Genomic DNA, 25,726 nt, shown 5'->3' with positions numbered 1-25,726 from the left:
AACGCGAAATATAAAAAAATTCAATGCATTCAATACAAACACTTAGACGTTTTTTAGACGTTTAGGTAGCTCCCAGTAGAAAAATATCAATTCAACAGCGGCCTTTTAAAGCAGTCTCACTTCAATTAATTAATTAATTCCTAATTGAGTTTAAATTAAATATTATCATGTTTTTAGGGCATGAATCTTAATTGAACAACCTGATAATGCTCACTCTGGTTATTGTTTCCGTTTTTAAAAGCGCTATATGTTGAGCCATCTCACCTAGATTTGCCATGTGACATTTTTAGCAGCAATCATTGGTCGATTTTCTAACGTTGCCATTCGGGGAGTTGTAATGCGGCTTTTTTTTTGGTGCCGTGTAAGAGAAATATATATATAGATATAGATATTTTAAAAATTTATTGAAATTAAATTATTAAAAATTTATTTTTGTAAATAATTATAAATTTTTCCAAATTTTCGTAACTATTTATAAATTCAATATTAATTGAAATTAAAAAAAATAATAAAAATGTTTAAATTTTTCTTGCATTTAACAAAATGTATAAAAATGCGTTTGTGTGAAATCAGAAATTTGTTTAAAAATTGATTTAAATTGGAATATTTTCCAAACTTAAAGCAGAGTTCTCTCAAAACTACTTTTTTCATTCTCTTAAGCATGATCACTTTTTCAATTTTTATTTGATTTAATTTATATTTAACAACATTCATAAAATTTATCTAGTTTCTGTTGCACGTAGAGTATTTTTCATCATTTTTAACCATTGAATGATAACATTATACATTAAAGAAAGTTAATATTTATCATTAAATATTGAAAAACTTTAATCGTAATAAAGCATTTCTACACGCAGCTGAAACTACATTAGTTATAATGCCGGATGATAAAATTTGAAATAAATTGGATGAAAATTAAAAGTGTAATTGTGTTTGAAAAGCTAAGAAATGTTTTTTTTTTTTTTAAATTTTATTTTGCGAGTTTATGAATATTTATTTCAGGCAAGTGCACTCTAACGCAAAAATGGACAAATTTCCTTACTAATATGAGTTTTAATTTCAGGACACGGTTTCCAAATTTAAAAATATCACCCTGTGATGTCGAAATAAGAAAAAATTATTTTGTAAATTTTCAGGTTCTTCGTGGGGCTAAAGATCCAACAGGAATGCGTAAAGAAATAGAAAGTGATGAAGAAAAAAAGAGTGCTTTAAATCTTCAGAACATTTGGGAGTTCGAAGTGAGTTTTGATACTGAGAGTTAATAGAGTGTTACAGAGTGTTTAGATTTACATTTTGTTAAACTCGAGTGACTATTAAAATTTACGTAGATTTAAATTAATTATAGATATCGTTTTTCCTTAGGGTTATTTAAAATATTCTCCTATATTTTATGGCTACTACAGCAACAGAGAAAAAACAGAAGAAGGCTACAGGCTTCCTCTGGCATACTTTTTAACGTCCATAGCTGTTTATATCTTTAGTTTCTTTGCTATACTAAGAAGGTATTATTATGTATAATTAATAATTATCATTATTAAATCAACAAAATATAATATAATTACTATAATTCTTAGCTTACGTTGATTTTTCTTTTCATTCTTATTTTTATTTGTGATCTGTGTTAACTAATTTATTAAATCAAGTAAAAATTAACTTTCTCTAAAGATGTTTTTAAAGTTTTTCTGTCAAAGAAAATAAAGTAACAGTTTTACCTGGGCTTTATTGAAAATAAAAATTAAGCAATGCTTTAACTGCTTCTTTTTCGAACAAATATTTTGCGCATTTAAAGTATTGTTTAAAATTTTTAAAATCATCTCTGATGAGTTTTTTTTTCAGTTTTTGCATATTTTAATGTGCCCAAACTAGGCAGTGTAAGAGTAATTTTCAAATATTGAAAAATTATGAGGTACATACAAAATATAAGGATTGTTAAACAAAAACTACGTTATTAAAAAATACTAAGTTAAACTTGAACTGTAGTTGCAAGTGTAACTAAAAAGATTCGCTTTTAAGTCGCTAGGTGGCTAGGTAAAAGGATAACCAAGCCTGCATCAGTCTATTAATACCTTTTAAGCAAGCGACTCATAATGGAATGCCTGATTATAAAGAGTTGCTTCTTGTCAGTTTCTTTGAGTCAAATAACTAGATTTAATGATTAGCGGTATTTGGAAACTGGAAGTCTATGAAATTTAGATGATTTGTTAAGCTTTTTTAAGGAGTTATCCTGTTTCACGACAATGCTCGACCACACGCGGCCGAAGCAATAAACGAAACATTTCAGACATTTAAAAGGGAAGTCGTGAGCCTGCTCTCTACAACTCAAATGCGTCTAAATGTTGTTGTTGTTGACGTATGCCTGTTTAGGCAGAGGGGGTGCGATTAATCTTGTTTTCTAGTGGCGCCATCTATGGTCAAGAATTCGATTTCTGCCACCCATACGTCGCACCCGTTTATGGGGCCATTCATACATCCATTCATTCATCCACAGATCGTAATTTTGACCTGAATCAGAGAATGATTGATCTCCAATCCAGTATCCCCTGAGGTATTAATTTGTTATGGGAACGTGGAGGACTTTTGCGACTCGACAGATTTAACGTGCATCAGTCACTTTACTACCCGGGGAGTCTTCGGCCGACGGGGTTCGAACCCACGAACTATCGGACATGAGTCCAGCACCCCTACCGACCAAGCTATCCCGGCCCATATGTCTAAATGCAACAACTTAATGCACAACATTTGCAAACGCAACTGGTTCTAACAGTCGTGAATGGTTAGTGACTAGTTTCATAATAAGACAAATTCCTAAATGACTGTACACAGGATTTTGAAGTCCCAATTAGTAAATTTTATGTAATACCCTGGTTTTTAATTGACTACTCCTAATTGGATCATAAAACTTTTCCATTTAAAAATACAGAGGCTTTTTCTTTCTATTGACGTTTTGCGCCATTTTCATAATCAACATAAATGAAAAATGGCTACACATGGACAAAATTTATTCAAATCAGATGTAAAAATATCCAATTAAGCTCTAAAAATGTTGATAAGTTAATAAAAAATTAGAAGAATTGCATTAAAGAAATTTATTTCTGAAAATATTTTAACTTTGTACAGAATGGCTGAGAATTCAAGAATGAGTAAGCTGTCTGAGAAAGACGATGAATGTACTTTTGCCTGGAAATTATTTACAGGATGGGATTACATGATTGGCAATCCTGAAACTGCATACAACAAAGTTGCCTCTCTTGTTATGGGTTTTAAGGTAAATTTTTTTTAATAAGTTTAAAAGACTATATATTAGTGTTGTGAGAGAGAATAGTGAACTTGTCAGCAATGTCATCGTATCACACTAACACGCACACATTAATACATCGTATCACATTGTTCGTTAAGAATTTTAATATTGTTACGTTTCCAGAAAAAGTGACACAGCATATCAACTTATAATTGATATCTTAAATTTTAATGTCATAATCGTTTCCTACAGCCTTAATAAGGTGTTAAATGGAACCATATTTTGTTCACGCTGCACCACAATGTTGTATAATTAAATTTTTAAAAGCATTTCTTTGCACGTTAATATGGTTTAAGTAAACATCACGTTAAATTTACAGAAAATTTGATGTATATATTTCAAATTTTTTGAAAGATCACAGCGAATGTAAATTGATAGAAATTGAGGGAGTTATTACTGTTTGGTTTTGAATAATCAGTGAAACTGTGTTTCATATACATACATAGTTAATCATTTTATAAATCAAAAAATGTAAATTTAACTAACGTAATGGGAGCTAAGTCAGTGATATATATTCTGTCAAAGTTTAAATAAAGCAGGCTGAAATTTTCTTCGAAGAAAGCTAGTGTATCAGAACATAGGAAAAATACTTTATTGATAAAACGTATTCTCAGCTGGTATACGCTTGTTTTAAAATTATACTTTGTATGCCGATACGAACAGTCTTTTTCACCTATTGAGTGCTAATTCATTATTTCAGAAAATGCCTTTGTCAGCCAACTTCCACACTAGTGTTCTCTCTTGTTCTCTCTTCCACTCTAGTGTTCTCTCTTTATTTACTTTACATTTTTTTTAAATATCAAAATAATTCAGTAAAAAATTGCTCAACTGTTATGTGAGGGATGCTTTTGCCTATTTCTGTTCTTTTATTGTAGGAAGCTATTCTTGAAGAAAAAGAAAAGAAGAAAGAAGATAAAAGGTGATTACAGAATAATGCAAGAAAAAGTTGCATAATTTTATCTTTTTAAAAATTATGTAATAGAAATGTGATAAAATTTATAAAATGCAGATTTTTTATTAGCTGTAAAGATTTTAGAAATTTTAAAAATTTACCAGGAGATTGGAAAACTTAAAATAATGTTGTAAAAAATCTATAATATCGGCAGGACACCAAAAACACAAATCTGTCAGTTAGGCAATTCACCACAAACTGATTATAAGTATTAAAAATAGTTTGATATCAATTGTACATGTCAAAATTAAGTATTTGTGATGCCACATAAGCATTACATATTTCTTAGCTTTTAAAATTTCTTCAATTTTTTAAACTTATTTTTTTAATCGTTCTTAATCATATTATAATTAAATCAAATCAATTATTTAGTTTTTATAAAAAGCAAACAAAAAATATTTAATTGTTTTCTTATCGATCAATACAATAGCATACTTTGTATTTCAATACTACTGTAGACTCATTAATTCACTGTCGCGCCCAATCGAAAACAAAAATCTATTTATAACTCTTTATTCTTAAATTTCCTACCACAGATATGTTTCAGTTACATTGTTATACTAATTCTCACAGTCTTGTTGGCGATTCGCGATCGCCAAAGTATTTTCAAACCTAATATTGATTATGAGGATGGGTTTTATTTTTGGCTTCGTTATTTTTCGATAAATCACCAACCATGGATCGCTTCTCATGATTCTAACTGTCTGTTGGGAACAATTCAATTGGTTTTTTAATTTGGCTTTTGATTAGGCAGGTCATGAGGGATTTGTTTCCCATGATCTGTCCTTATTATTATTATTATGCAAAATTTATACAACTTAAAGTCCTATGGATAAAAATGTAAATTTGTATCTCAAGCTCTACAAATACTTCTAAATAAAGTTTTATTATTAGGATCCAGTTTTCATCTTCAGCAGTCATTTTCATCATCCTGTTTTCTTCCTGTTCTCATCTCAATCTTCAATTAGTCAATTATACCAATTCCAACTATAACCACACCTGATTTCCGTCTTCATAGTATTAAATAATCAAAATCATCAAATAAATTTAAAGAAAAGAGTTTTTGGATATTGTAATTCATAAAACACTGATTTGCTCCTGGGCAGTTTTAAAATAAGGCTGATTTGAAAAAATACTTTGAAAAAAATCATCTTTAAAATATCTAGATACATTTGGTAGTTTTTTTAATTGCTCTAAAATGAAGTTTAACAATGTTCTATTGAGTCTCATACTAGTTTAGATTCCATTTATGATTACAGAAAACAAAAATCATAATGCCGTTTATGATACAGAACTATCTAAGTTAGCCAATTGATATCACTGATAGCTTGACTAAATATACAAGGTTTTTTGTAATCTCTATTCTTAGTATGTTCTGTGAGTTACTTTGTGAGTGCTGAAATTACTGTGAGTCTGAATAACTCTCATAGTTTTGACGTATTTAGGACTCAAGCTTAATGGTTCGAAGATCTGACCTCAAATAAGCTGACAAATTAGTGCAAACGATATTATTTATTACGTAATCAGAGTCAAGAACGTAATTTCACTGAAAAAACAGATTTTAACAGAGATTGAACTTTTCTTCTTCAAAATATGAAATATGTTTATTCTCGAAAATAAGATCTGAATAGTTTAGTCAGAAGAGTGGTCGAAAGTTTAGTACCTCTTAATGTTAATTTTACTTTTTACGTGTTTTGCAATATCTTAAAAACTTTTTAAATAAATCAAAAAATATTTGCACAGTATTATAAAATCATTTATTCAAGCATAATTTATTTAAAAAAATAATGTTAAAAAATTATTTATTATATTTTGATAGTTTACATAATAATGGTCGAAAAACTACTTGCACGTTTAATATTCGCGTCAAATTAATTTTACGTCATGCATATTACGGATGCTTATAAACATTTAAGGTGTATAATAAAATTTTGAAAATAGCTATTGAGGAAAGAGAACTCAAAATTATCAAATGATGATTATCATCTTTTTCGTTCATAATTCATCAGATATCAACAACGTTTTCTCTAGGTTTTATGCACTTGTCTTATTTAACTCTGATTACCTAGAGTTCTTAATCGTTTTTTTTTTTTGTATCTCTAAAATATTAATTTGTGACCCCTAATTTATACATATTTATGATTTCATTACTGGCAGAGCTAATAAAAACATATACTACGGGTGATGAATACGAAATACTTTAAATAATTTTCGTTTAATGCAAACGGAGAAATATAACTTTTATCAATTTTTAAATTGAAATTGGAACAGTATGAGCAAATCTTCGAATCCAACTGCAAGTTTATAAATCTTTATAAACCTGCTTGCACAATTTTCCCTTTTCTTTATTTAAACTAACTTAATCTTGTACCATTTATATTTTTTTTCTTTTTAACCCTTAAATTATTTGCTGTAGAAACATTAATGTTAGCTAGGTTTTCTTTCTTCTATTAGAATTGTACTGAATGATACCTTTGTAATGATATTTATCATTCGGCTTTCATTTTCCTTAATAGTTGGAAACTCATCGCTGCAAGAGTTGCAGCAAATTTTATGGTTCTGATATTGTTGGCTTCCAGTGCGTACGCTGTAGTACTTGTAGTAACCAGATCTCAAGAGCCAGAAGCCCAAGACAGCTGGTATAGACAAAATGAAGTATGACAATAATTTTTTTTTGTACTGTAATGTTTTTGGAACAATTCTCCCAGCAGGTGCATTCGGGATCACGGTCAGCCCGACTCACCATTATAATTTGATTCTTTCTTAGGTTTCGAAAATAGTTTCATAGAAATTTTAAGGTTACAATCAGAGCAAAGATGGACAGAATCCTCCAAATATATTAACTTTAAACAATATCAGGCGACATTGTTTAAAGCGGTATTCAAGTGACATCCTAAAGCAGATCCAAATTAGGTCGCGGATCTGTAAACGATATGACTTCTGAGCATTAATATGATTACAAATACGGACAAAAGTAAATTCATGCGTATTTCATACATATGTGCGCCTTCTGATGGATTGATAAGCATTTTAGATAATCTAAATTGGCTATCTGCAATGTAAATATTAGTTCATAAATTCTTTTAAAAAAAGAGGAAGTTTTTTTTTGTTTGGAAACCTTTCCAAAAAAATTACATCCTTTCTCGAAAATATGTATATTATTTTACCAGAAATGAGTTCAAGTTTTATTGTAAAATTTTACAGAAAAGAATCCATGTTTAAACTAATTGAATCTTCCTCCCTTGTCAGACCTTGCAATGCCAGATATGTCCAATTTATATTTCAGAAAAATTTTATTTATTAAAGTTTTATTTATGCTACCAAAAGTGCTTTTTTAAAATGTTTTGAGTTTATAACATTAATTAGACATGAAGTAGTTATAGAATGCTTTCTTTAAAGTATTATTATTTTGATTGTAAGTGTTATGACGCCCGGTGGCTGAGCGGTAGCGCTTCGTGCTGTCGTGCCACAGGTCCCTGGCCCGATCCTCGGGCCGGACAAGGTTGACTCAGCCTTTCATCCCTTCAGTGGGTCGATAAATGAGTACCAAGCATGCTTGGGAATTAAACACTGGGGGTTCTGCGTTCGGCTGACCACCTGACCGGAACATCTGCTCCTGTACCCAGAGCCCATGGACAAGAAAACTGAGATGGGCACAGTAGGCCTTGGCCCTCTATAGGCTGTTGCGCCGCTGAGTTTAGTTTAATAAGTGTTATAATTGTTTGATTGGGTATCTATTTTTGATGATATAAAATTAATTAAAATGAAAACCATCGATAAATATTTGAAACCTTGTTACTGTGTTTCATACTGTGTACAATTAAGAATAGCAAACGATTGCAGGATTCCTCTTTGATCCTTTGATTGTATCCCTGCTGAAGGGCACAACAGCAAAAGAATTTAATTACAAATTTTTTTATTTAATTTATTTATATAATTTATTTATATAATTTATTTATTTAATTTTCTTTTATTTAATTTTTTAATTTCTTTTCGTTTGGTTATTATCATCTACATTAACAAAAACACATTCTTTTACGATATAACATTGATTTCAAGTAATTTCAGAATTTTATTTTATTTATTAATAAGTAATAAACACTTTCTTTTGTCTAGATGCAGCCCATACAATCCTTTCTTCTTTCGGCTTGTTTGGGTTAAAGTTCCCGGAAAAGGCTGAAATTACTCTTTTTGACTGTATCTTTTTTATTTAATTGATCTATTTTTCATTAAATAATTGTTTGAGACATTCCCTAAGCGAAAGAAAATTATTTTTTCCTCAATACTTCTAAATTCATATGGTAAGTGATAAGGATGTAGTAAATATTCTTTTATATTTCTTCAGAAGGAGTCTAAGACATTAAATTAATTCAATATGACTTTAAAAATTAACTACAAGTCTTTATTTTAATTTTATCTTTAGGTGACTTTAGTAGTTTCTTTGATCTCTAACCTGTTTCCTAACCTTTTTGATATGATTGGAATAATGGAAAAATATCACCCTCGAGTTCAACTACGGTGGCAGCTAGCTAGGTAATGAAATTTTAATTCTCTTTCTTCTACAAATCAGAATGCTGTAAAAGTTTTTTTAGAGTAAAATATTTCTAATAGTATTTATCATTCTAATTTAAATGTAGTATGTATTAAAATTTTGGTTATTTTTAAAACTTGGAATGTCTTCTTTGTCTCTTGCTTTGCATTGAGAAAATCGTATGATCATAACTACCAGAATAAAGCAAAATTTAAGGCGTTTCTAGCTCTATGGGAACAGCAAAAAGTTCGGTAATTTTTGCTGAAGTGCTTTGGTAATGATTTTGGTAAAATTAAAGATAAAATAGTATCTTATAATACTCGGTAAAATTTGGTAAATGTGATAAATTTTGGTAATTTTTTCATGATACTTTGGAGCATGAATTCAGGGAGTTAGATAATATTTTTCAGTGCGTTAGAAGGAATATAAAAATGTTTCAGATGCATTTTAAAACCTTTTAGAGGCTAAAAAAAGTCTTTTTTTTTATAGTGTAGTATAAAATAACTGCATAATTTTCAATAAAAGTTTGGCACACAATATTTAATCAGTAGATATAGCATTAAAATGTAATTTTATTTATTTCATACAACTTAGAAGCCAGTTTCAGTTTGTAATGGAACCTATTTTTATCTGTTTTAGTGAATTTGTAAGTTTAAAGAAAAATATTTGTATAGTATAATAAGCCATAAGACCATAGTTAAAGATTTACTTCATGTAACAATGATAATTTTTTTCTTTTTCAGAATTCTAGTTTTATACCTTCTCAATTTATATACACTCATCTTTGCACTTTTTCATAAAGTCTACAAAACGGTAAGAGTTTTACTGGAATAACAAAAATATAAATTTTCAAAATTTTCTTGTATTTCAACGTACGAAACTCATTATTAAGCTATAATGTTTTGCTTTTAAAGTTTTAAAATGTATGTTTAAAAAGAACGAAATTCAGATTAAAAAATAATATTCTTCATCTAAATAATATTCTTCATATATGCCTGTTATATATTGTAAGTTTTTGGTGATTTATTGAATGTTCAATTATATAATATCAATTTTCAATAATTTATGTGTGTGACTTATTAAAAAATAATACCAAAATTTCAGTGGTTATTTACAAGAAAAATCTCAAATAAAGTTGAATTATTATAATCTATTAAAGCGTCGTATTTCAAGCGAACTTAATTCCGAAATTTAAATCTTATATGGAATAAATGTATCCTAAAGCAAAAACAAGAAATACATACTTTAATTCTTGTAATGTGTTTATCAAAATTAGACAAAAAATAATGAATTACAAGCAGTCAACTATTTTTGTTTTATTACTTTTAAAGACTACTTGTAACAAGTACTAATATTAAACAATTACTATCTTAATCTTGATTATTAGTAATCATAATTTACGTTTACAACTGTAATCATAATTACAGCTAAGAATAAATATACGTATGTAATACACCCAATAATGATCTAAGATTGCACGTATATTATAATTATATCTTATTATAATTATATCTTAGCTTAATTACAATTATGATTTTTCGTCTGGGTAACCATTATTATATGAGTTCTCGATTACAGAATCAGTGATATTTTTTCTGATACTAACCGTTGTTTAACAGCCTACCCAATACTACTAATGTACTACTTTTGCGTTGGGTTTACGACTACTAATGTTCAACTACGTAGCCTTGTAATTTTGAACCCAATCCAGAAGACAGTAACTCTATAGTATATTAACTTTATAGTAACTAACTATAGTAACTTCTGGATCGAGTATTGAGAGAAATTTGCCTTCATGGAGGACTTTTTGATGGAACTAACCCGCATTTGCGTAACATGAAGAGCGAGACCACGACAAACCTGCCACGGTTATCCTGACTGCAAGGGGACTCTAACCCATGATCTGTCTACCACTGAGGATATATCACGTCAGAACTGTGGTCGGTGCAAGCCGGATACGGAATTCGTATCGACTGGGATTCGAGCTTAGTTCACGTCATTGGAAGGCGAGCGTTCCGACGAACCCTGAGCCACCACGACTCTCCTGATATATTTGGCTTATTGTGTGAACAATTAATGTGAAAGATAAAGTGATGGAGCACTAAGTTTCAAAATTTAAATCTTATGTGGAATAAAAGTGGCCTGGTACAAAAACAAGAAATACATCTTTAATTCCTGTAATGTGTATAAAAACTAGGCAAAAATAATGAATTACGAACAGTCAACTATTTTTGTTCTATTACTTCGAATAGATTACTTGTAACAAGTTATATAATTAAACGATTACTATATTAATCTTGACTATTAGTAATCACAATTTACGTTTACAACTGCAATCATAGTTAAAGCTAAAAATAAATATATGTATATAATACAAGCAATAATGATCTAAGATTGCACATATATTATGATTATATCTAATCTTCACTAAAATTAAAATTTTTATTTTGGGAAACCATATTTATATGAATTCTTGATTACAGAATCAGTGATATTTCCCCCGGTATATTTGGCTTAATGTGTGAACAATCAATGTGAAATTTGAAGTGACAGAAGCCAAGTATTTAAAATTTTGAAAAATGGAGAAAAACCCACAAAACTAAAAGCAATTATTTTGCATTTCTGATATGCTAGAAGTTAGTTAAAAGCAATTATTTACTTATTTATTTAAAATTTAACCTGTATTTTGTTTTGCTAGTATGAGTTAGTATATATGTTATTTTTCAAATGCATAAAAAATTTAAAATTATTGGAGAAGTTTATGTTTAAATATATTAGCTCTCGGCATTCGAAAGGCTTGAAGAAATATAATAATGCACCTTATTTTTAAATTGTTTAATAGAGCGCTTCTGAAAAATGAAAGCACTTTAGTTTACTCGTGGATAATGATATGCTTCTGTGTACTTTTCTACAATTTAGTAGAAATTGTAAGGGATCTACACGGAAATAATGCTAAGGATAGCTTTATATAAATGTCACAAAAAAGTGAGACTTATTACTATATTGTCCAAAACTATAAGGCAAAACTAATAATTTTGTTACTGGCTAATGGCCAGTAGCATTCAACATTTTAACATTCAACATTTTAAGCAGTGGCCACTATTTCAAAAATTTAAAATTCTGAATTATTAAGAAACTAGTGATATTATTAAAGCATTTCTCTGTATATGGTTAACTCTACAAGAAGCTTTTTTTTAAATGAAGAAAAAATTTTCTGACCAATTTTTGAAATAGGTTCATGTGAAGTTTAAACATTGTATATAGTCTTTTTAACTAATAAAATAAAAGTTTTTAGCCAATAATGCAACAGAAAATTTAGCTTTATGAACATAAAACATAAACTGAAAGAATTTTAATCATAGTGAGATATTACATTAATAAGAATACTTTCAAATATTATTTGCCATAAATTAAAAAAAAGTAAAATGAAATTAACTTGAATTCGAATAAAATCATCGATAATCAAATTCAGTTTCACTGAAATATAAACAAGTCTGAATGCTCCGGGGATTATTATAGTTTTTTCGTGTAATTAATAATACTAGAAATTGAAAGCATGAGAACAGGGGTTCAAGCAGCGATCAAAAGGCCATCGGTAGCAATTGACAAATTCTTAATTGCCATTTTTTTATATTTGTGGCAGAGATAGAGATTTTTTATTTTTTTCCTACACCTCAAATTTTTTCAATTATTCCAATTTTATTTAAAAATTGTTTTTAATGGGACAATATTTATGTTTTAGAATGCTGAGCTTAATGCTTTTGCAAGGAACATAACAGATTCAATAGACTTCCAGAATGTGTCAGTGACCCATCGACATACTCGAAGCCTTTTTAGCATAGAAGAAAATCTCGCTGAAACGACAACACTTTTTTCACCCTACAACTGCACCTACATTGTCATCCACAACTGCACTTTGGCAGCTCTTTACGCGAGCATCAACTTGACTGATTACACAAGCACGGCTTCGCCAGTGTCTCCCATAGACGGAGATTATTTTCTCGAAAATTCCACGACCGAGGATTACTCTAGTTATGACACCTTCGTTGATAATATTGCCAATTTGACTGCCTATGGCATGGTTAACTGGACTGTTAGTGCTGAGAAACCATCAGTGCCACATATTTCTTTACCACCTGTTTTTTTCAATGCATCTTCCGCTATTGATCTTGATGAGGATAAAATGACGTGGGATATACCTTTGGACTACTTTAGTGAACCACCGGATAATTGGACGTTGTTATACGGACTAAATGATAGTTTCAGTACTTATATGCCAAATGTTTCAACTATTTTTTTACACAATGGTAAGTACGTAAACATTTTTTTTTATTTTTGGTTTTAAAATTCATTTTTTTCGAACCATTTCAATTCATTTTAGATCCGGCATTGAAAGGTTGTTGCTAATGTGGGTGAATACACTATTGATTAAAAATAAAACTTAATAAAAAATATAAAATGCACCGAAACGACATTACTTTACGCATTTTATTAAGTTATATGAAGTATTGAAAACATTGTTCGCTGGAGTTTTGCATCGATTACCTTGGTTGGGTTTCCATAGCAGGAATGTTGGGATTTGGCACAGATTATCTTGCCATGAAAATATAAAACAGCCACGAATATTTGGCGCTCTTGATATTTAAAGGGGGGTTCTGAAAAGGGAGGTGGTTGCAAGGATATTCTTATCTTAATGAAACGTCATTCAAATGAAGAAATTTAGAGATTTCGATTCGCTAAAAGGATGGTGCCACTCTGACGCTGGGAATTTTTGGGGCTATCTTAATGCGTACTTTATCTACGAATTATTGCCCATTAACTTCAGAAAATAATCTTTTACCTGGCATCTTGACTTTTTATGCCTCTTCGTGAGAGACCGATTTCTACATCTTACAATTGATAAGAAACATCTCTTTTAAGCTTATCATTTAATATAGAAAGACTCGTATGAGGCATTCTATATTACATATCTATATATATATATCTTATGTGGTACCATGAACTCGGGTATTTCGTTATCTATTGGCAACACTATAGTTACTATTCTTTTTGTTTGGTTGTCTTAAGTAATAACTTTAGTTTTGAATAGTTAGTGATACTTTAAGCATTTATTTAGAATAATTTTGCTATATTTGTTATATAGAATAATTTTGTTATAGAATAAAAAACCTAGTTACGAAATAACTATATAGATTTATTTTTCATTTCCAAAATGGCTGTAAACATAAACGGTGCTATGGTGCAGCATACGGTCATATTAATTATCGGAGACGGAGATTACTCTTTTCGAGCTATAACATGTGTAAATATTATACGATACTCAAGTTATGGCCAGAGACGTGCGTGAGGAAGTAGTACAGCATTGGGAATAGTTTTCTATCTTAACAAACAACTGAGATGAAAATAATTTTAATACTTCTGCTGCCTTCTATGCTGAAATGTCCCAAACTCATATTTACGGTGATTTGGGTTATTCAATGGCTGCCGGGCACAGTTTAAATTATTATTAAAATTGAATACATGGAGAACTTTGACAATATCGTGGATCTTGAAAAGAGTTAAAATTGATATCAAAGTATTTCCGAATGAATGAAGCCGCGAGTAACAGCCAGACGGTAAAAAAATTAGGATAATATATTGATTAAAATTTATTAAGATGTTTGTTGTTAAAGAAGGTTGAAGAAGTAGAATATTTAAATACAGTTATGCTGTGCATTCGGTTTGGTTACCATTAAAATTTATATGTTGAGTAAAGTAATTTTAAAAAGTGACCAAGCTGATCGCCGAAGGTAGTTAGTAAATCTATATTGTGTGATGTTGCATTACATCATGCATTGCGTTATAGCTAAAAGCATAAGTATAATAAAATATTTATAACTTTTTAGTTTTAGTGTTTAGGTATTGTAATTCGATTCAGCCATATTTTATATTAGTTAGTTCTATTTTTATGTCAATTAAGATATAACGAGTAAATAAAGGATTTTCCTTAAATAAGTTTAGCAAAAGCTGAATTTTGGTGGAATCGTATAATAATATGTATACACTTTTTTAAAGTTTTAATGGTTTGAAAATCTAAAAATAAATTCCATAGTTAATGGATAAAAATATTGTTTCTATCTTTAAATGTTTTAACCAGTAAAATATTGAGAAATAATTTTTTTTTAGATATAATGATATGATTTTACGATACAAATTTGTCAATATTTACTTCGATGTCCTGAACAATAGTGCAAGGATTTTCTTACAATATAAAAAGTTTATTTATTTTAAAGCTACTGTAATCACCTGTTTAAATTATTATGCATTAAACTCTACTAATTCAATTGTTTTTATTGAGTTAATCCATTCATGGACAAAAAATTAGCGCACCAAGAAGGAGCCATCAAAATGAAACGAAATTTTACATACGTAATGACTACTTTGATATAAGTAAATGATTAGAAAATCAAAGAAAAAGGATAATTTATTTCAGAGAAAAAGGCAAAAGAACGGAGGAGTTAATACCCCGTTGGACCACCTCTAGCGCGAATGCACGATGCGATACGATCGGGCCTTGAGGCATACAAGTTCTGTATGATGTCTTGAGACATTTCGTTCCATATTTGCTGCAATCTTGCCTCTAGTTCGTTCAAACTCGTGGGATGCTCAACTCGCCGTCTCAAATGATCCCAGATATGCTCGATTGGTGACAAATCTGGGGATCGGGCAGGCCAAAGAAGGGCAGTAACAGTACGGAGACAGTCTTGTGACACCCTTGCCGTATGAGGCCGAGCATTGTCTTGTTGAAAAATGTCTCCTGGGAGCCGTTGCATGAGTGGCAACCCATGTGATTGCAGGATTTCATGGACATACCGCTGGGCTGTCATGGTGCCACGGAACAATACTAGCGGTGACCGTGTATTGTAGGCAATGGCACCCCATACCATCACACCAGCTGTGGGGGCAATGTGTCGCTGTACAGCAAGGGCAGGACTGAGGCGTTCACCACGGGGTCTCCACACACGAACACGATTGTCATCACTGCTGAGATTGAATGGTTATTGCTAAAGACGACCTGGTTCCATTCCGCTGCAGTCCAGTTTCCTCGTGCACGGCAAAACTCCAAACGGAGGCGTCGATGGGTGGGCATCATGGGCAGCACACGTAATGTTCGCCGCGATACCAACTGTCCTTCAGCCAGGCGCCTTCGTATGGTTCGAGAAGACACAGGGGCCCCTAGTGAAGGTGCTACCTGTGCCTGGATGGCGGCCGATGAAGCACTTTGCTGTACGCGTGCATTTCTTACGATGTGGCGGTCTTTTCGACGACTGGTCTGCGTGTACATGACATCTCTCGGGTCCACTGGTCCAACACCTCCTCACAACACAATCAGAGCGGTCTAATTGACGAGCTACTCGCCTAGCTGACTAGCCTAGCTAATTTTTTTGTGTTAATGAGTGTATATATCAGTAGAGAAATTAGTACAGAATATTTAGTAAAATTTAAAAAAAGATCTTTTATTTCAGATAGAATGTAACAATGTCTGGAATTATATAATTGTCTAAGAGACATGTTTTATATATTTCTTCATTTTATTTCAGTTGAATCATTTTAACTGGTAGATACTGAATTGGTGATTGATCTTTCTGTGGTTCAGGTCCAAATTACGATCTGGGGATAAATGAATAGAGTATGATTTTATTTTATTTTATAACCGTCGTTGAACAGCCGACCCAATTTCATGGGTTTACGACTACTAACGTTCAACTCCGTAGCCTTGTAATTTTGAACCAATCCAGAAGACAAGGAAACTCCTGGATCAGTACCCCCAGAGGTATTGATTTGTTGTGGGAACATGGAGGACTTTGAGACTCGACAGATTTAACGTGCATCAGTCACCATTTACTACACGGGGAGTCTTCGAATAGAGTATGATTGTGTTTTTCCTGTAAAACAGGCTGTGTAAGTGTGTGGCTGAAGTTGTATACTTGGCCACAGATGGCGCCACTTAAACGAGAAGCGCATCATTTGCCTTAAAAATTCGCTTGATTTCAAACAGGCTTGCTGATATTGGGAAGTGGCAAAGTAGCAACATTTTGAAGGGAATTTTTATGCAATGAGCGTACTCATACTTGTTTATAAAGGGTGTCTCAAAATTTGCCTAAGATTTGAGTCCAATAAAAGATAATTTATTTATTGTTTCCAACCAAAAAAAAAGGAAGAAAATAGTTAAACTACTGACAGTTTAGGGCTATTAAAAATACAAGACTACAATTAAAAGCAGCGCCTTTTCATTGTTGAAAGTTCGTGAAACAATCCAATGAGACATTCCTGGCCATGTACTTTCATTTTTCGGTGATCAGAAGTGGCCCCTAGGTCATGTGATTTAACACCACTGGATTTCCTTCTATGGAGTCATTTGAAGTCACTTTTCAAAAATATACCTATCCATGCGTTGAAGGAAAAGATTCAATGTTGCACCAATGAAATATAGCCATATTTATTCAAAATGGTCATTTTAATTAAAAAAGTGCGTATGCAAGGCTGAGGATATCATTAGCTTGATGTGTTATTATATACTTAACTCTATCCTATGTACTTTATGTTCCAGTAAAAAAAATTAGATATAATTGAAAAAATCTTTGTTTTCTATTTAGTTCAAATCTTGTTTGAGTTTTGGGACACCCTTTATGGTAAAGTGGCTCAGCTTTAAGAAACGTGTTTTCTGTTTCATTTAATACCTCAACGCAAAAACTAGATAACAATGATCATAGATAACCACACAGTGCAAATATTCTCTTACTAATAAGATAAGATTTATCAGTTGTTAAAAAGCTGAAACGATATAGAATGAATAAAATATTTATTTTGAAATAGTATGTATGAAGATAATTTTTACCAGATCGTAATGTCATGTAAAAATAAAGAAAAAAAAAGAATTCTGACGAAAGTTACTTTCAAAATCAGAGTGTTCCCGTAACAGCCCGTTGTTGACTAGGTCGTAGAAGTTAAGACTCCATAATTTCATTAACAATGGTATGATGATGGCAATAATGTCAGCTCTGCGCTTCCTTGCTAAGTTGGTACACATTGATTTGAAGCTGAGTTTACATTAAGCCTCCTCAAAGGATTAAACTCCTGTACTTCACAAGGACAGCTCAGTGCGTTAAACATTGAGTAATCGCCCTCAAAAATTACCTACAAAAATGATTTTTTTCTGGCATAGAATTTTTCATATTAATAAAAAAGGTTTATGGCCTGTCTAGAAAAACCATAACGCTATAGATGAGAGAAATTTGAGTGGATGCTTAAAATCCTTTATTTTAGACCAAATCGTTGCTCTGTCATCCTTCTGTTTAATGAACTTCGGTTTTCTTGCCTGCCATTTATGTGAGACCAGTCTGAAAGTTGTTATCGAGTTTCTAATCAATCTGGAAATTTTAGCTTGATGTACCTCAATATCGTGTAAATTTGTAACAACTTTATTACTATGTCAAGTTAAACCAGTTTATCGTGAAAATTAAAACATTCTAAACCAATTTATTGCACTTAATATTGCAGTTAATATTCCACTATATTATGATTTTGGTTGTGGATTTTTCTGAGAGTATAGAAGCGCATGATACTCAATGCACAACTCACGTGGATGATTTGAGAAATGAACTGACGTTCACCATAAGAAAACGTCTTCTCATTAATCTGGTTAGAAATGTATAGCTCTCAGCCCATTTAAAATCTTCAATGTCAATTAGAATCCTATTACATAATTGGTGGCAACATGGTCGGCGGCGAGAATATTTCAAGATTCATTCATTTACATTATCTTCTTGATCTTGATATTCACTAAAATTATTTAGAAAAAAAAATTACCTGTTTGTTCGTAATTTCTGACACAAAATTTCAACAGAAGAAATGTAGTGGACAAAAAACTTAGCATTCTTTTGAACAGTTTCATTTGAATTTATAGTAATTAATTTTGAATTTATAATAATTGATTTTTTAGAAACAACTATTTTTGAGAGTACAACATTACAAAACCAATCACCAACGACTACAACTGAGTCGCCTTGGCCTCCAGAGCTAAACTGTACTGTAGTTGTCCCAGTGTGCACCACGGCTCCCCCGGTTACAGAAGACGCAATGTTTTCTACAACTGAAGGATTCGAAAGTACGACCGTAGATAAGTTTGATGGATTAGATTTAGGTAATGATACTGAATCATCTGAAAATGCCACTTATCCCTTTCCATGTTGGAAGAGGTATCCAGATGATGATCTTCCCTGTCCAAAGAGCTGCCTGTCAGAAGACAGGCAGCAGAGGATGCCAACGCAAGAAGAATTGCTGAACATCCCCGAGTCTCTGAAGCAAGAGCTTCGTAAGAGATGCTGGGAAACTGCTTTTGGACAGGTAAAATAAATAAATAAAGTAATTAATTGAAAAAAGGTGTGGTCAAATGAAAAGTGATAGAATCAGAAATACACCTGGCCACCATAGAGAACCATAAATACCAACACTAGCATTCGTGTGTTTAAAAAACTGTTGGGAGAGTAACATCGCAGATTTCTGATTAACTATTTCACACTTCACATAAGAGCATTTAAAGAGGATATAAAATTGGGCTAAGAATGATGCATCTCAAACACTCGATTTAGAAGAGGCCTGATATCAGGCTCGTAACGTCATAAGACGAACGAAAACCTGATTTTCCACTTTCGATTATCTTAGCCTGCTTTGGTGAAGACAGCTTCACATCAGGCTAAAATTCAGGTGTATGATGATCGGTTTTTTACGTCAGGTGGTAATTTCTTGCTAATTCTTACTAGGTGGGGCTCTTAATAATCAAGAATAAACGGTGTAAATTTTACAAGCCTTTTTCCAGGCTTATGACTCCAAAAGATTGCTTACAGATAACGTTTTTCAGTCCTCGTGTAAATAGAGTTTAACAAATCAAAGTGAATTATCGCGATTTTTAGTGTAAGAAAATAATTGCACTATTTCTTTTCTCATATCTGACAGAATGCAGAAAAAAATGTTTCAAATTGTAACCTTCGATTTCTTCTGATCATTTCATGTACAGCAGTAATAAGTTTATTAAAGACCAAGATGTTTGCTTGCAGAGTTCTTATGTCAATACGTAATTGAAGTATTTTTTTCAAAAACGTTTAGACGATTTGTTCACGTCTTAGAGAATGCTCAGCCTCCTTACCACCAACAAACACTATTTTGAGAGAAAAGTCTTGCCCTAATTGTAGGAATATTTTATAATGTTGATGTGCTAGTCACAAAAAATTGCTTGCATATTTCTTTTTCTAGATAGTGCTTGTTCTAGATATAAACATCACTAAACATTTGACAATAAACGTTTGTATTGCGCGTTGTTTTGCTCTTGATGCATCCATTTCATTCCGATTTTACATTCACTTAATGTGCTCACATTCAAACTGGTTAATCAGTTATACGTAAACCACGGTGTATTGCTCTTACCTTTAATGTATAACTGTGAAGGGTGGCGCGATCACCACTACTGTACTTCTGACGCTCTCAGGCTTTCCACTTCTCATTTGGGTAACTTACTAATTTACCATTCTGCTAGTTTGCAGACCTTACATCAGAAAAAGTTTATTTCTTAGTCTTCAAAGAAAATTTTAAATACGTGAAATGCATTTAAGAGTTTAAAAGCTAATAAAGTTACAATGTCTTACAATTTTTTTAACTAGGTAGTATTGGTATCAAGATTGGTTTATAATCCTGTATTTTATTAAAAATTAATCTCTCTCTAAATTTGTAGCAGCGTTTCATAAAATGTCATTGGTATATGCATTAAGAAACAATGTAGACATGCATCGGAGAAAAACGTTATTATTTATATTATTTTTATGTCATAAGATTAATCAGTATGCTTTCGATCTTATAGGAGCTGGTGAAATTAACTGTCATGGATTTATTTATGACCGTTGGATCAACTATTATAACTGATTTTCTAAGAGCTGTCTTTGTCCGATACGCTAACAATTGCTGGTGTTGGGACCTGGAAAAAGGATTTGTAAGTAAAAAAAAAACTTATTACATAATAAATTAAACGTATGAAGTTAAAACGATTCAGTTGGATCTCAGAGCTTATATATTGTAAAATGTATACACCGAAGAGCCATTACATTATGACCACCCTCCATCTATAACAATGGGCTCACCCAGGTTTTCATGGTTTCCGTCCAGGAACAATGGCTTCACGGGGCACATTAGGACCCCTAATCCTCATAGAACAATCCCTGACGTCTGTAAGCTACTTGAACATAGTTGCAGACCAGGTTCACCCATTCATGGCAACAGTTTTTCCTGAGGGGGATGATGTTTACCAACAGGATAATGCACCATGTCATAAGGGTCGAATCGTCATGGATTGGTTGCAGGAACATTCCTGTGACTTTCAAGCCATGTCTTGGCCCCCAAATTCACCTGACCTTAATCCAATAGAGCATTTGTGGTCCTACTTGGAAAGCCAAATTCGTGCTGCCACGCCACCCCCTCACAATATGTGGGAATTGCAGGAGCAGTTGGTGAGCACTTGGTACCAGATACCTCAGACTACCTATCAATACCTCGTGGAATCAATGCCACTGCGGGTGCTAGCAGTTTTGAGGGCTAAAGGTGGTCCTACATGTTATTAGCAGGGTGGTCATAATGTAATGGCTCTTCGGTGTATATTAGAACTGATATAAAATTAAGCTATGGTTCAAGAAATTATATAATGTAGTTTAGTCTCTATCTGGATATTTTCTATTTATTTCAATAATCGAACAGTGTTTTTTTCATGAAATTTGTAGTTATTAATATATTAAATAAAAACAAATAAGAACTACAAAGAAAAATGCACTGTAAAATGCTTTTTCTTCTAATTTTTACTTTGATGGAATAAGATATTTTATTTTGAGTACAATATCTGCATTACGCACTTAAATTTTTTTATTTTTATAAAAATGAAATTAAGTAAATTTTTAAAAGGATTTTCTTTTTCCTTCTTACTTAGAATATTGTTTATTTAATCTCCTGAAACTGCAGCTTTAAATAACGGAAGAAAATGCAAACTTTACTTAGAAATATTCAGCGTAGAAAAAGTTAATGTCATAAACGCAAAGAATCAATTTAATCAAAGAATCAATCTAATCAAAGAATCAATCAAAGAGTCAATTTAAAGAAATCCATAAATGAAGTGTAATTGACTTTTTTTAGCTATTTTTAATCAATACAAAAATGAAAAATGTTAATTTTTAGCATTTTTTGCATATTGTAGGATATTGTTACAATTATTTTTTCTCATTTTAGTCGCGAAACAAAGTCAATTGGATTTAAATAATAAAATATTTAAATGCCACGAAACTGTCCAAAATTTTGCTTGAATTAAATTTTGTAAATTTCTTGCAATTTTGCATTATAATTAATACCCGATTAAAGAGTGCAAAACCAATTATATTTTTACATAGACGCTTGCATACAAACAGTAAAAAAATGTGAAAATATTATTTTTCAAATTATAATATTGTACTCACTTTATCCATTATATTGGACACCGTTTATCCAATTTAGTAGATAACATTTTTATTATTCGTCATATTAATTATTTTTTATTTCTAAATGGTGATAGATTTACAAATGTGTAAAAATATAATTCCTATTTACTTTTCAGCCAGGTTACGGAGACTTTAAAATAGCTGAAAATATCCTTCATTTAGTGAACAATCAGGGGTTAGTTTGGTAAGTGCATTTTAAAGTGTTAAAAATGCCAGAGCATAATTTATAATTCTTATTTTGTAATCATTTTTTTACAATGTTTTTAATATTCCATAGGATGGGCATGTTCTTCTCTCCTGGTTTGCCAGCGATCAATACCGTGAAGTTATGTGTTCTAGTGTACGTTCGAAGCTGGGCTGTGTTGACAGCAAACATTCCTCATGAGACTGTATTCCGAGCTTCCAGGTCGAACAACTTCTACTACGCCCTACTTCTCATTATGCTTTTCCTCTGCACTTTGCCGGTCGGATTTGCTTGCGTTTGGCTTCAGCCCTCATGGCACTGTGGACCATTCAGGTAATTTAAGATCTTTCTGATTTGAGATAAACAATATTTTAACATTCAAGCAACAGTTTACAAATGAAGTGCTTCATAAAGTATTGTTTGGCAATCACAAGATGAACTCTTGATCTAAGTGAAAGCTACCTTACTGAATGTACCATCTCGTGGTTGCAAGACAATACAAGTATTGTTTGGCAATCACCAGATGAACTCTCGATCTAACTGAAAGTTACCTTATTGAATGTACCATCTCGTGGTTGCAAGACGATACAAGTTTTTTTTTAAATGCATGTATTTGTTTTCGTATTAAGACATGACAGGAGGAGACTATAAATAGGATAGTAGGTGTTCGAAAAACGACTGATGACTAGAAAAATTAATTAAAGGAAAACAAAAGAAAGTACTTCCTAAAAAAGATTTGTGTTTTACTTCGAAAATGAGGTAATTTATATTCATCAAATTTTAAAACTAGTTGCAAGGTATAATGATAGATAAAGCTAATGATTGAATAAACTATACAATGGTGCTTTTGCTGCATATCAGGCTACTTCAGCTAAATTATTTGCAGAAATGTTTGTTATTTTTGTCCTCAGATTGCACAGATAGCTCGCCTCTCTTACAAATGGTATTTTATTTAAAACAGTTTATTGTTTTTACAGTTATCAGCGCTCACTATTGATAATCTTTACAGCTAATTTTGAAACTCAGTGAAAAAGTAAACTAATTACCTCAACAGAGCCAAGCAGAGCGCTCATTTCTTTCAGCTTTACTTCAATTGATTTTTTAAATCGTCGGTCATTTTCGGACACTTGGTAATCATCTTCTAAAACTAAACATAGTTACGTAAATATCAAAAAGCAATCAACCTGGTCACAATTTTTGATATTATTTTTACTCTTAGATATAGAGTTCACGCAATCAATTAATTTTCAAAAGTCGTAGTTAATATTTTAGAGTTTATTTCCTTTCTAACCTATGTTTTTTTATGACTTTCTAACTAATATAACTAATGTAGAGTAATACAAACAAAAGATTTTTTTGACGAGTCTATAATTCGAAGATTTTTCACATATAATGCGAAGAGGGCAGTCATTTTTAATGGAAGACAGCCATCTTGTTTTATTATTTAGAGTTTTCAATTTCTACAAATAAATTAATGTTTCTTAACTTAATTGAATGTATAAATGATTCTTGACTTAATTGAATGTATAAATAATTCTTGACTTAATCGAATAAATTAAGTTAATTTACACATACAATCTAATTTATCCTTGTTTCACACAGCACTCATAGACGTATATATAATGTGCTGACGTCATTTGTGTTGGGTGCATTGCCAAAATTCATGGTAGAAGTTATTCAATATGCAACTTCTCCTGGAGTGGTAATACCTCTTCTCCTTTTATTAATGTAAGTACAAAGTCACTTTAATATTGTTTCAGTGGGAATGCACATTTTCCAACTTTAGTTCTATAATTTTTTTTGCGTACATTTAAAGCACACTATCTACCGAGATAAATTGTGAAGCAATATAAAACAGCTCAGAATGTAAGGAACTGCACACAATAATTTACACTGAACTTTGTTAAGACTTTTAACTTGTTATTCTCAATACCAATTTTTATTGGATATCTCAATCACTAATTCAGAAACTAATAGGAATTTTTTTCTCAACATCTTTATTAGTTTCGTCAAGCAAAAATTTTAAAGCTGTTATTTTACACAATTTGAGAAAGGTGCATTCTCTTTCAATTTCAGTACCTCTCAATGTATTTAATTAATAAATCTCTCAATGTATTCAATTTATTTCTTTTTTAGATTGATAATTTATTATTTAGTGTCTTTAACGGGTTCCTTGCGAGAAGCGAATAATGATTTGAAAATGCAGCTAAGAAGGGTGAGTATAATCAACCATACAAGAACAATGAAATAATAAATTAAGATGTACAGTTCGCAAAAAGGGGAAAAAAAGCGAACACCCTGACTAAATTTTTTTCTAATGATAAGATTATCACGAACTAAGACTCAGACTTAGCGATTCGAAAGTTTAACTTAATTAGGCTTATTTTAATTAATTTGTGCAGACGATATTTTATAAAATTAGACACAAAAACTTTCTTCCTTTGGAAAAAATATAGTTATTTTCCAACGTATTTGAATTCTTAACTGTCAAAAAATATTAGGGGGACGGGAAAGTAATGTCGCTTTGGTGCATTTGATATTTGTTATCAAGATAATGCATTTGTTGCTTGTTATCAAGATTATTTGATATTTATTTTTAATCAATAATGTATTCACCCTCGTTAGCAATAACCTTTCAATGCCGGATGGAAAATGAATGGAAACGGATCGGAAAAAAATGAATTGGCTTTTAAGACTATGAAATACTTAATGCGCCAAAACGACGTTACTTTCCTGTCCCCCTAATAAATAAAAGCCGAAATATGGTTCCAATAGTTTAAGCGAGATCGTGGTTGAAAGTTTAAGTTTAAAAGTATTTCTCCAGCAAATGATGCGAATAAAAAAAATTAGCTCAATTATAAAAATTGTTTGTCCAAATATAATTCTGAGTAAAAAAATATTATTAATGTTATTTTTATATTATTTCATTACATTCACTAATGGCAGAAAAAATTGATATGTAAGATGTGCAAGTTTTTATACCAATTTTATCTAATTTTAAATGATGAAACCAAAATTTGAAGAGAACCGTTCAAATAGTACTTGAGAAAAAAAAGTTTAAAAAAATGAATTAAAATTTTTTTTTACTCATAGAATTTAAATTTTATTACTTAGAAATCATTCAACCACTTTGTTCAAATTTTGTATTTTGCTAATTAAAATTACATAGCTTAAGATGATAAAAATGCGCATGTGCAATTCAAAATTTATTTTG

General features: G+C 31.2%; 1 protein-coding gene across 1 annotated transcript in view; it reads left to right on the top strand.

Moving 5' to 3' along the window:
• LOC107447363 (transmembrane channel-like protein 2) overlaps nt 1–25,726 on the top strand; it is a 72,084-nt gene that overhangs the window by 30,158 nt on the left and 16,200 nt on the right. Inside the window, exons 7-20 of the mRNA XM_016062251.3 lie at nt 1,137–1,238; nt 1,363–1,502; nt 3,118–3,265; nt 4,174–4,217; nt 6,767–6,905; nt 8,674–8,783; nt 9,525–9,594; nt 12,524–13,088; nt 18,764–19,167; nt 20,675–20,803; nt 22,445–22,512; nt 22,606–22,845; nt 24,115–24,240; nt 24,649–24,727. Of these exons, the coding sequence (XP_015917737.1) occupies nt 1,137–1,238; nt 1,363–1,502; nt 3,118–3,265; nt 4,174–4,217; nt 6,767–6,905; nt 8,674–8,783; nt 9,525–9,594; nt 12,524–13,088; nt 18,764–19,167; nt 20,675–20,803; nt 22,445–22,512; nt 22,606–22,845; nt 24,115–24,240; nt 24,649–24,727 (2,364 nt within the window). The remainder of the gene's footprint in view (nt 1–1,136; nt 1,239–1,362; nt 1,503–3,117; nt 3,266–4,173; nt 4,218–6,766; nt 6,906–8,673; nt 8,784–9,524; nt 9,595–12,523; nt 13,089–18,763; nt 19,168–20,674; nt 20,804–22,444; nt 22,513–22,605; nt 22,846–24,114; nt 24,241–24,648; nt 24,728–25,726) is intronic.

This window comes from Parasteatoda tepidariorum, chromosome 8 (genome assembly GCF_043381705.1).
Source record: "Parasteatoda tepidariorum isolate YZ-2023 chromosome 8, CAS_Ptep_4.0, whole genome shotgun sequence".
NCBI lineage: Eukaryota > Metazoa > Arthropoda > Arachnida > Araneae > Theridiidae > Parasteatoda > Parasteatoda tepidariorum.
The sequence above is the reverse complement of the archived record's forward strand: the minus strand, read 5'-3'. Positions and strand labels throughout refer to the sequence as shown.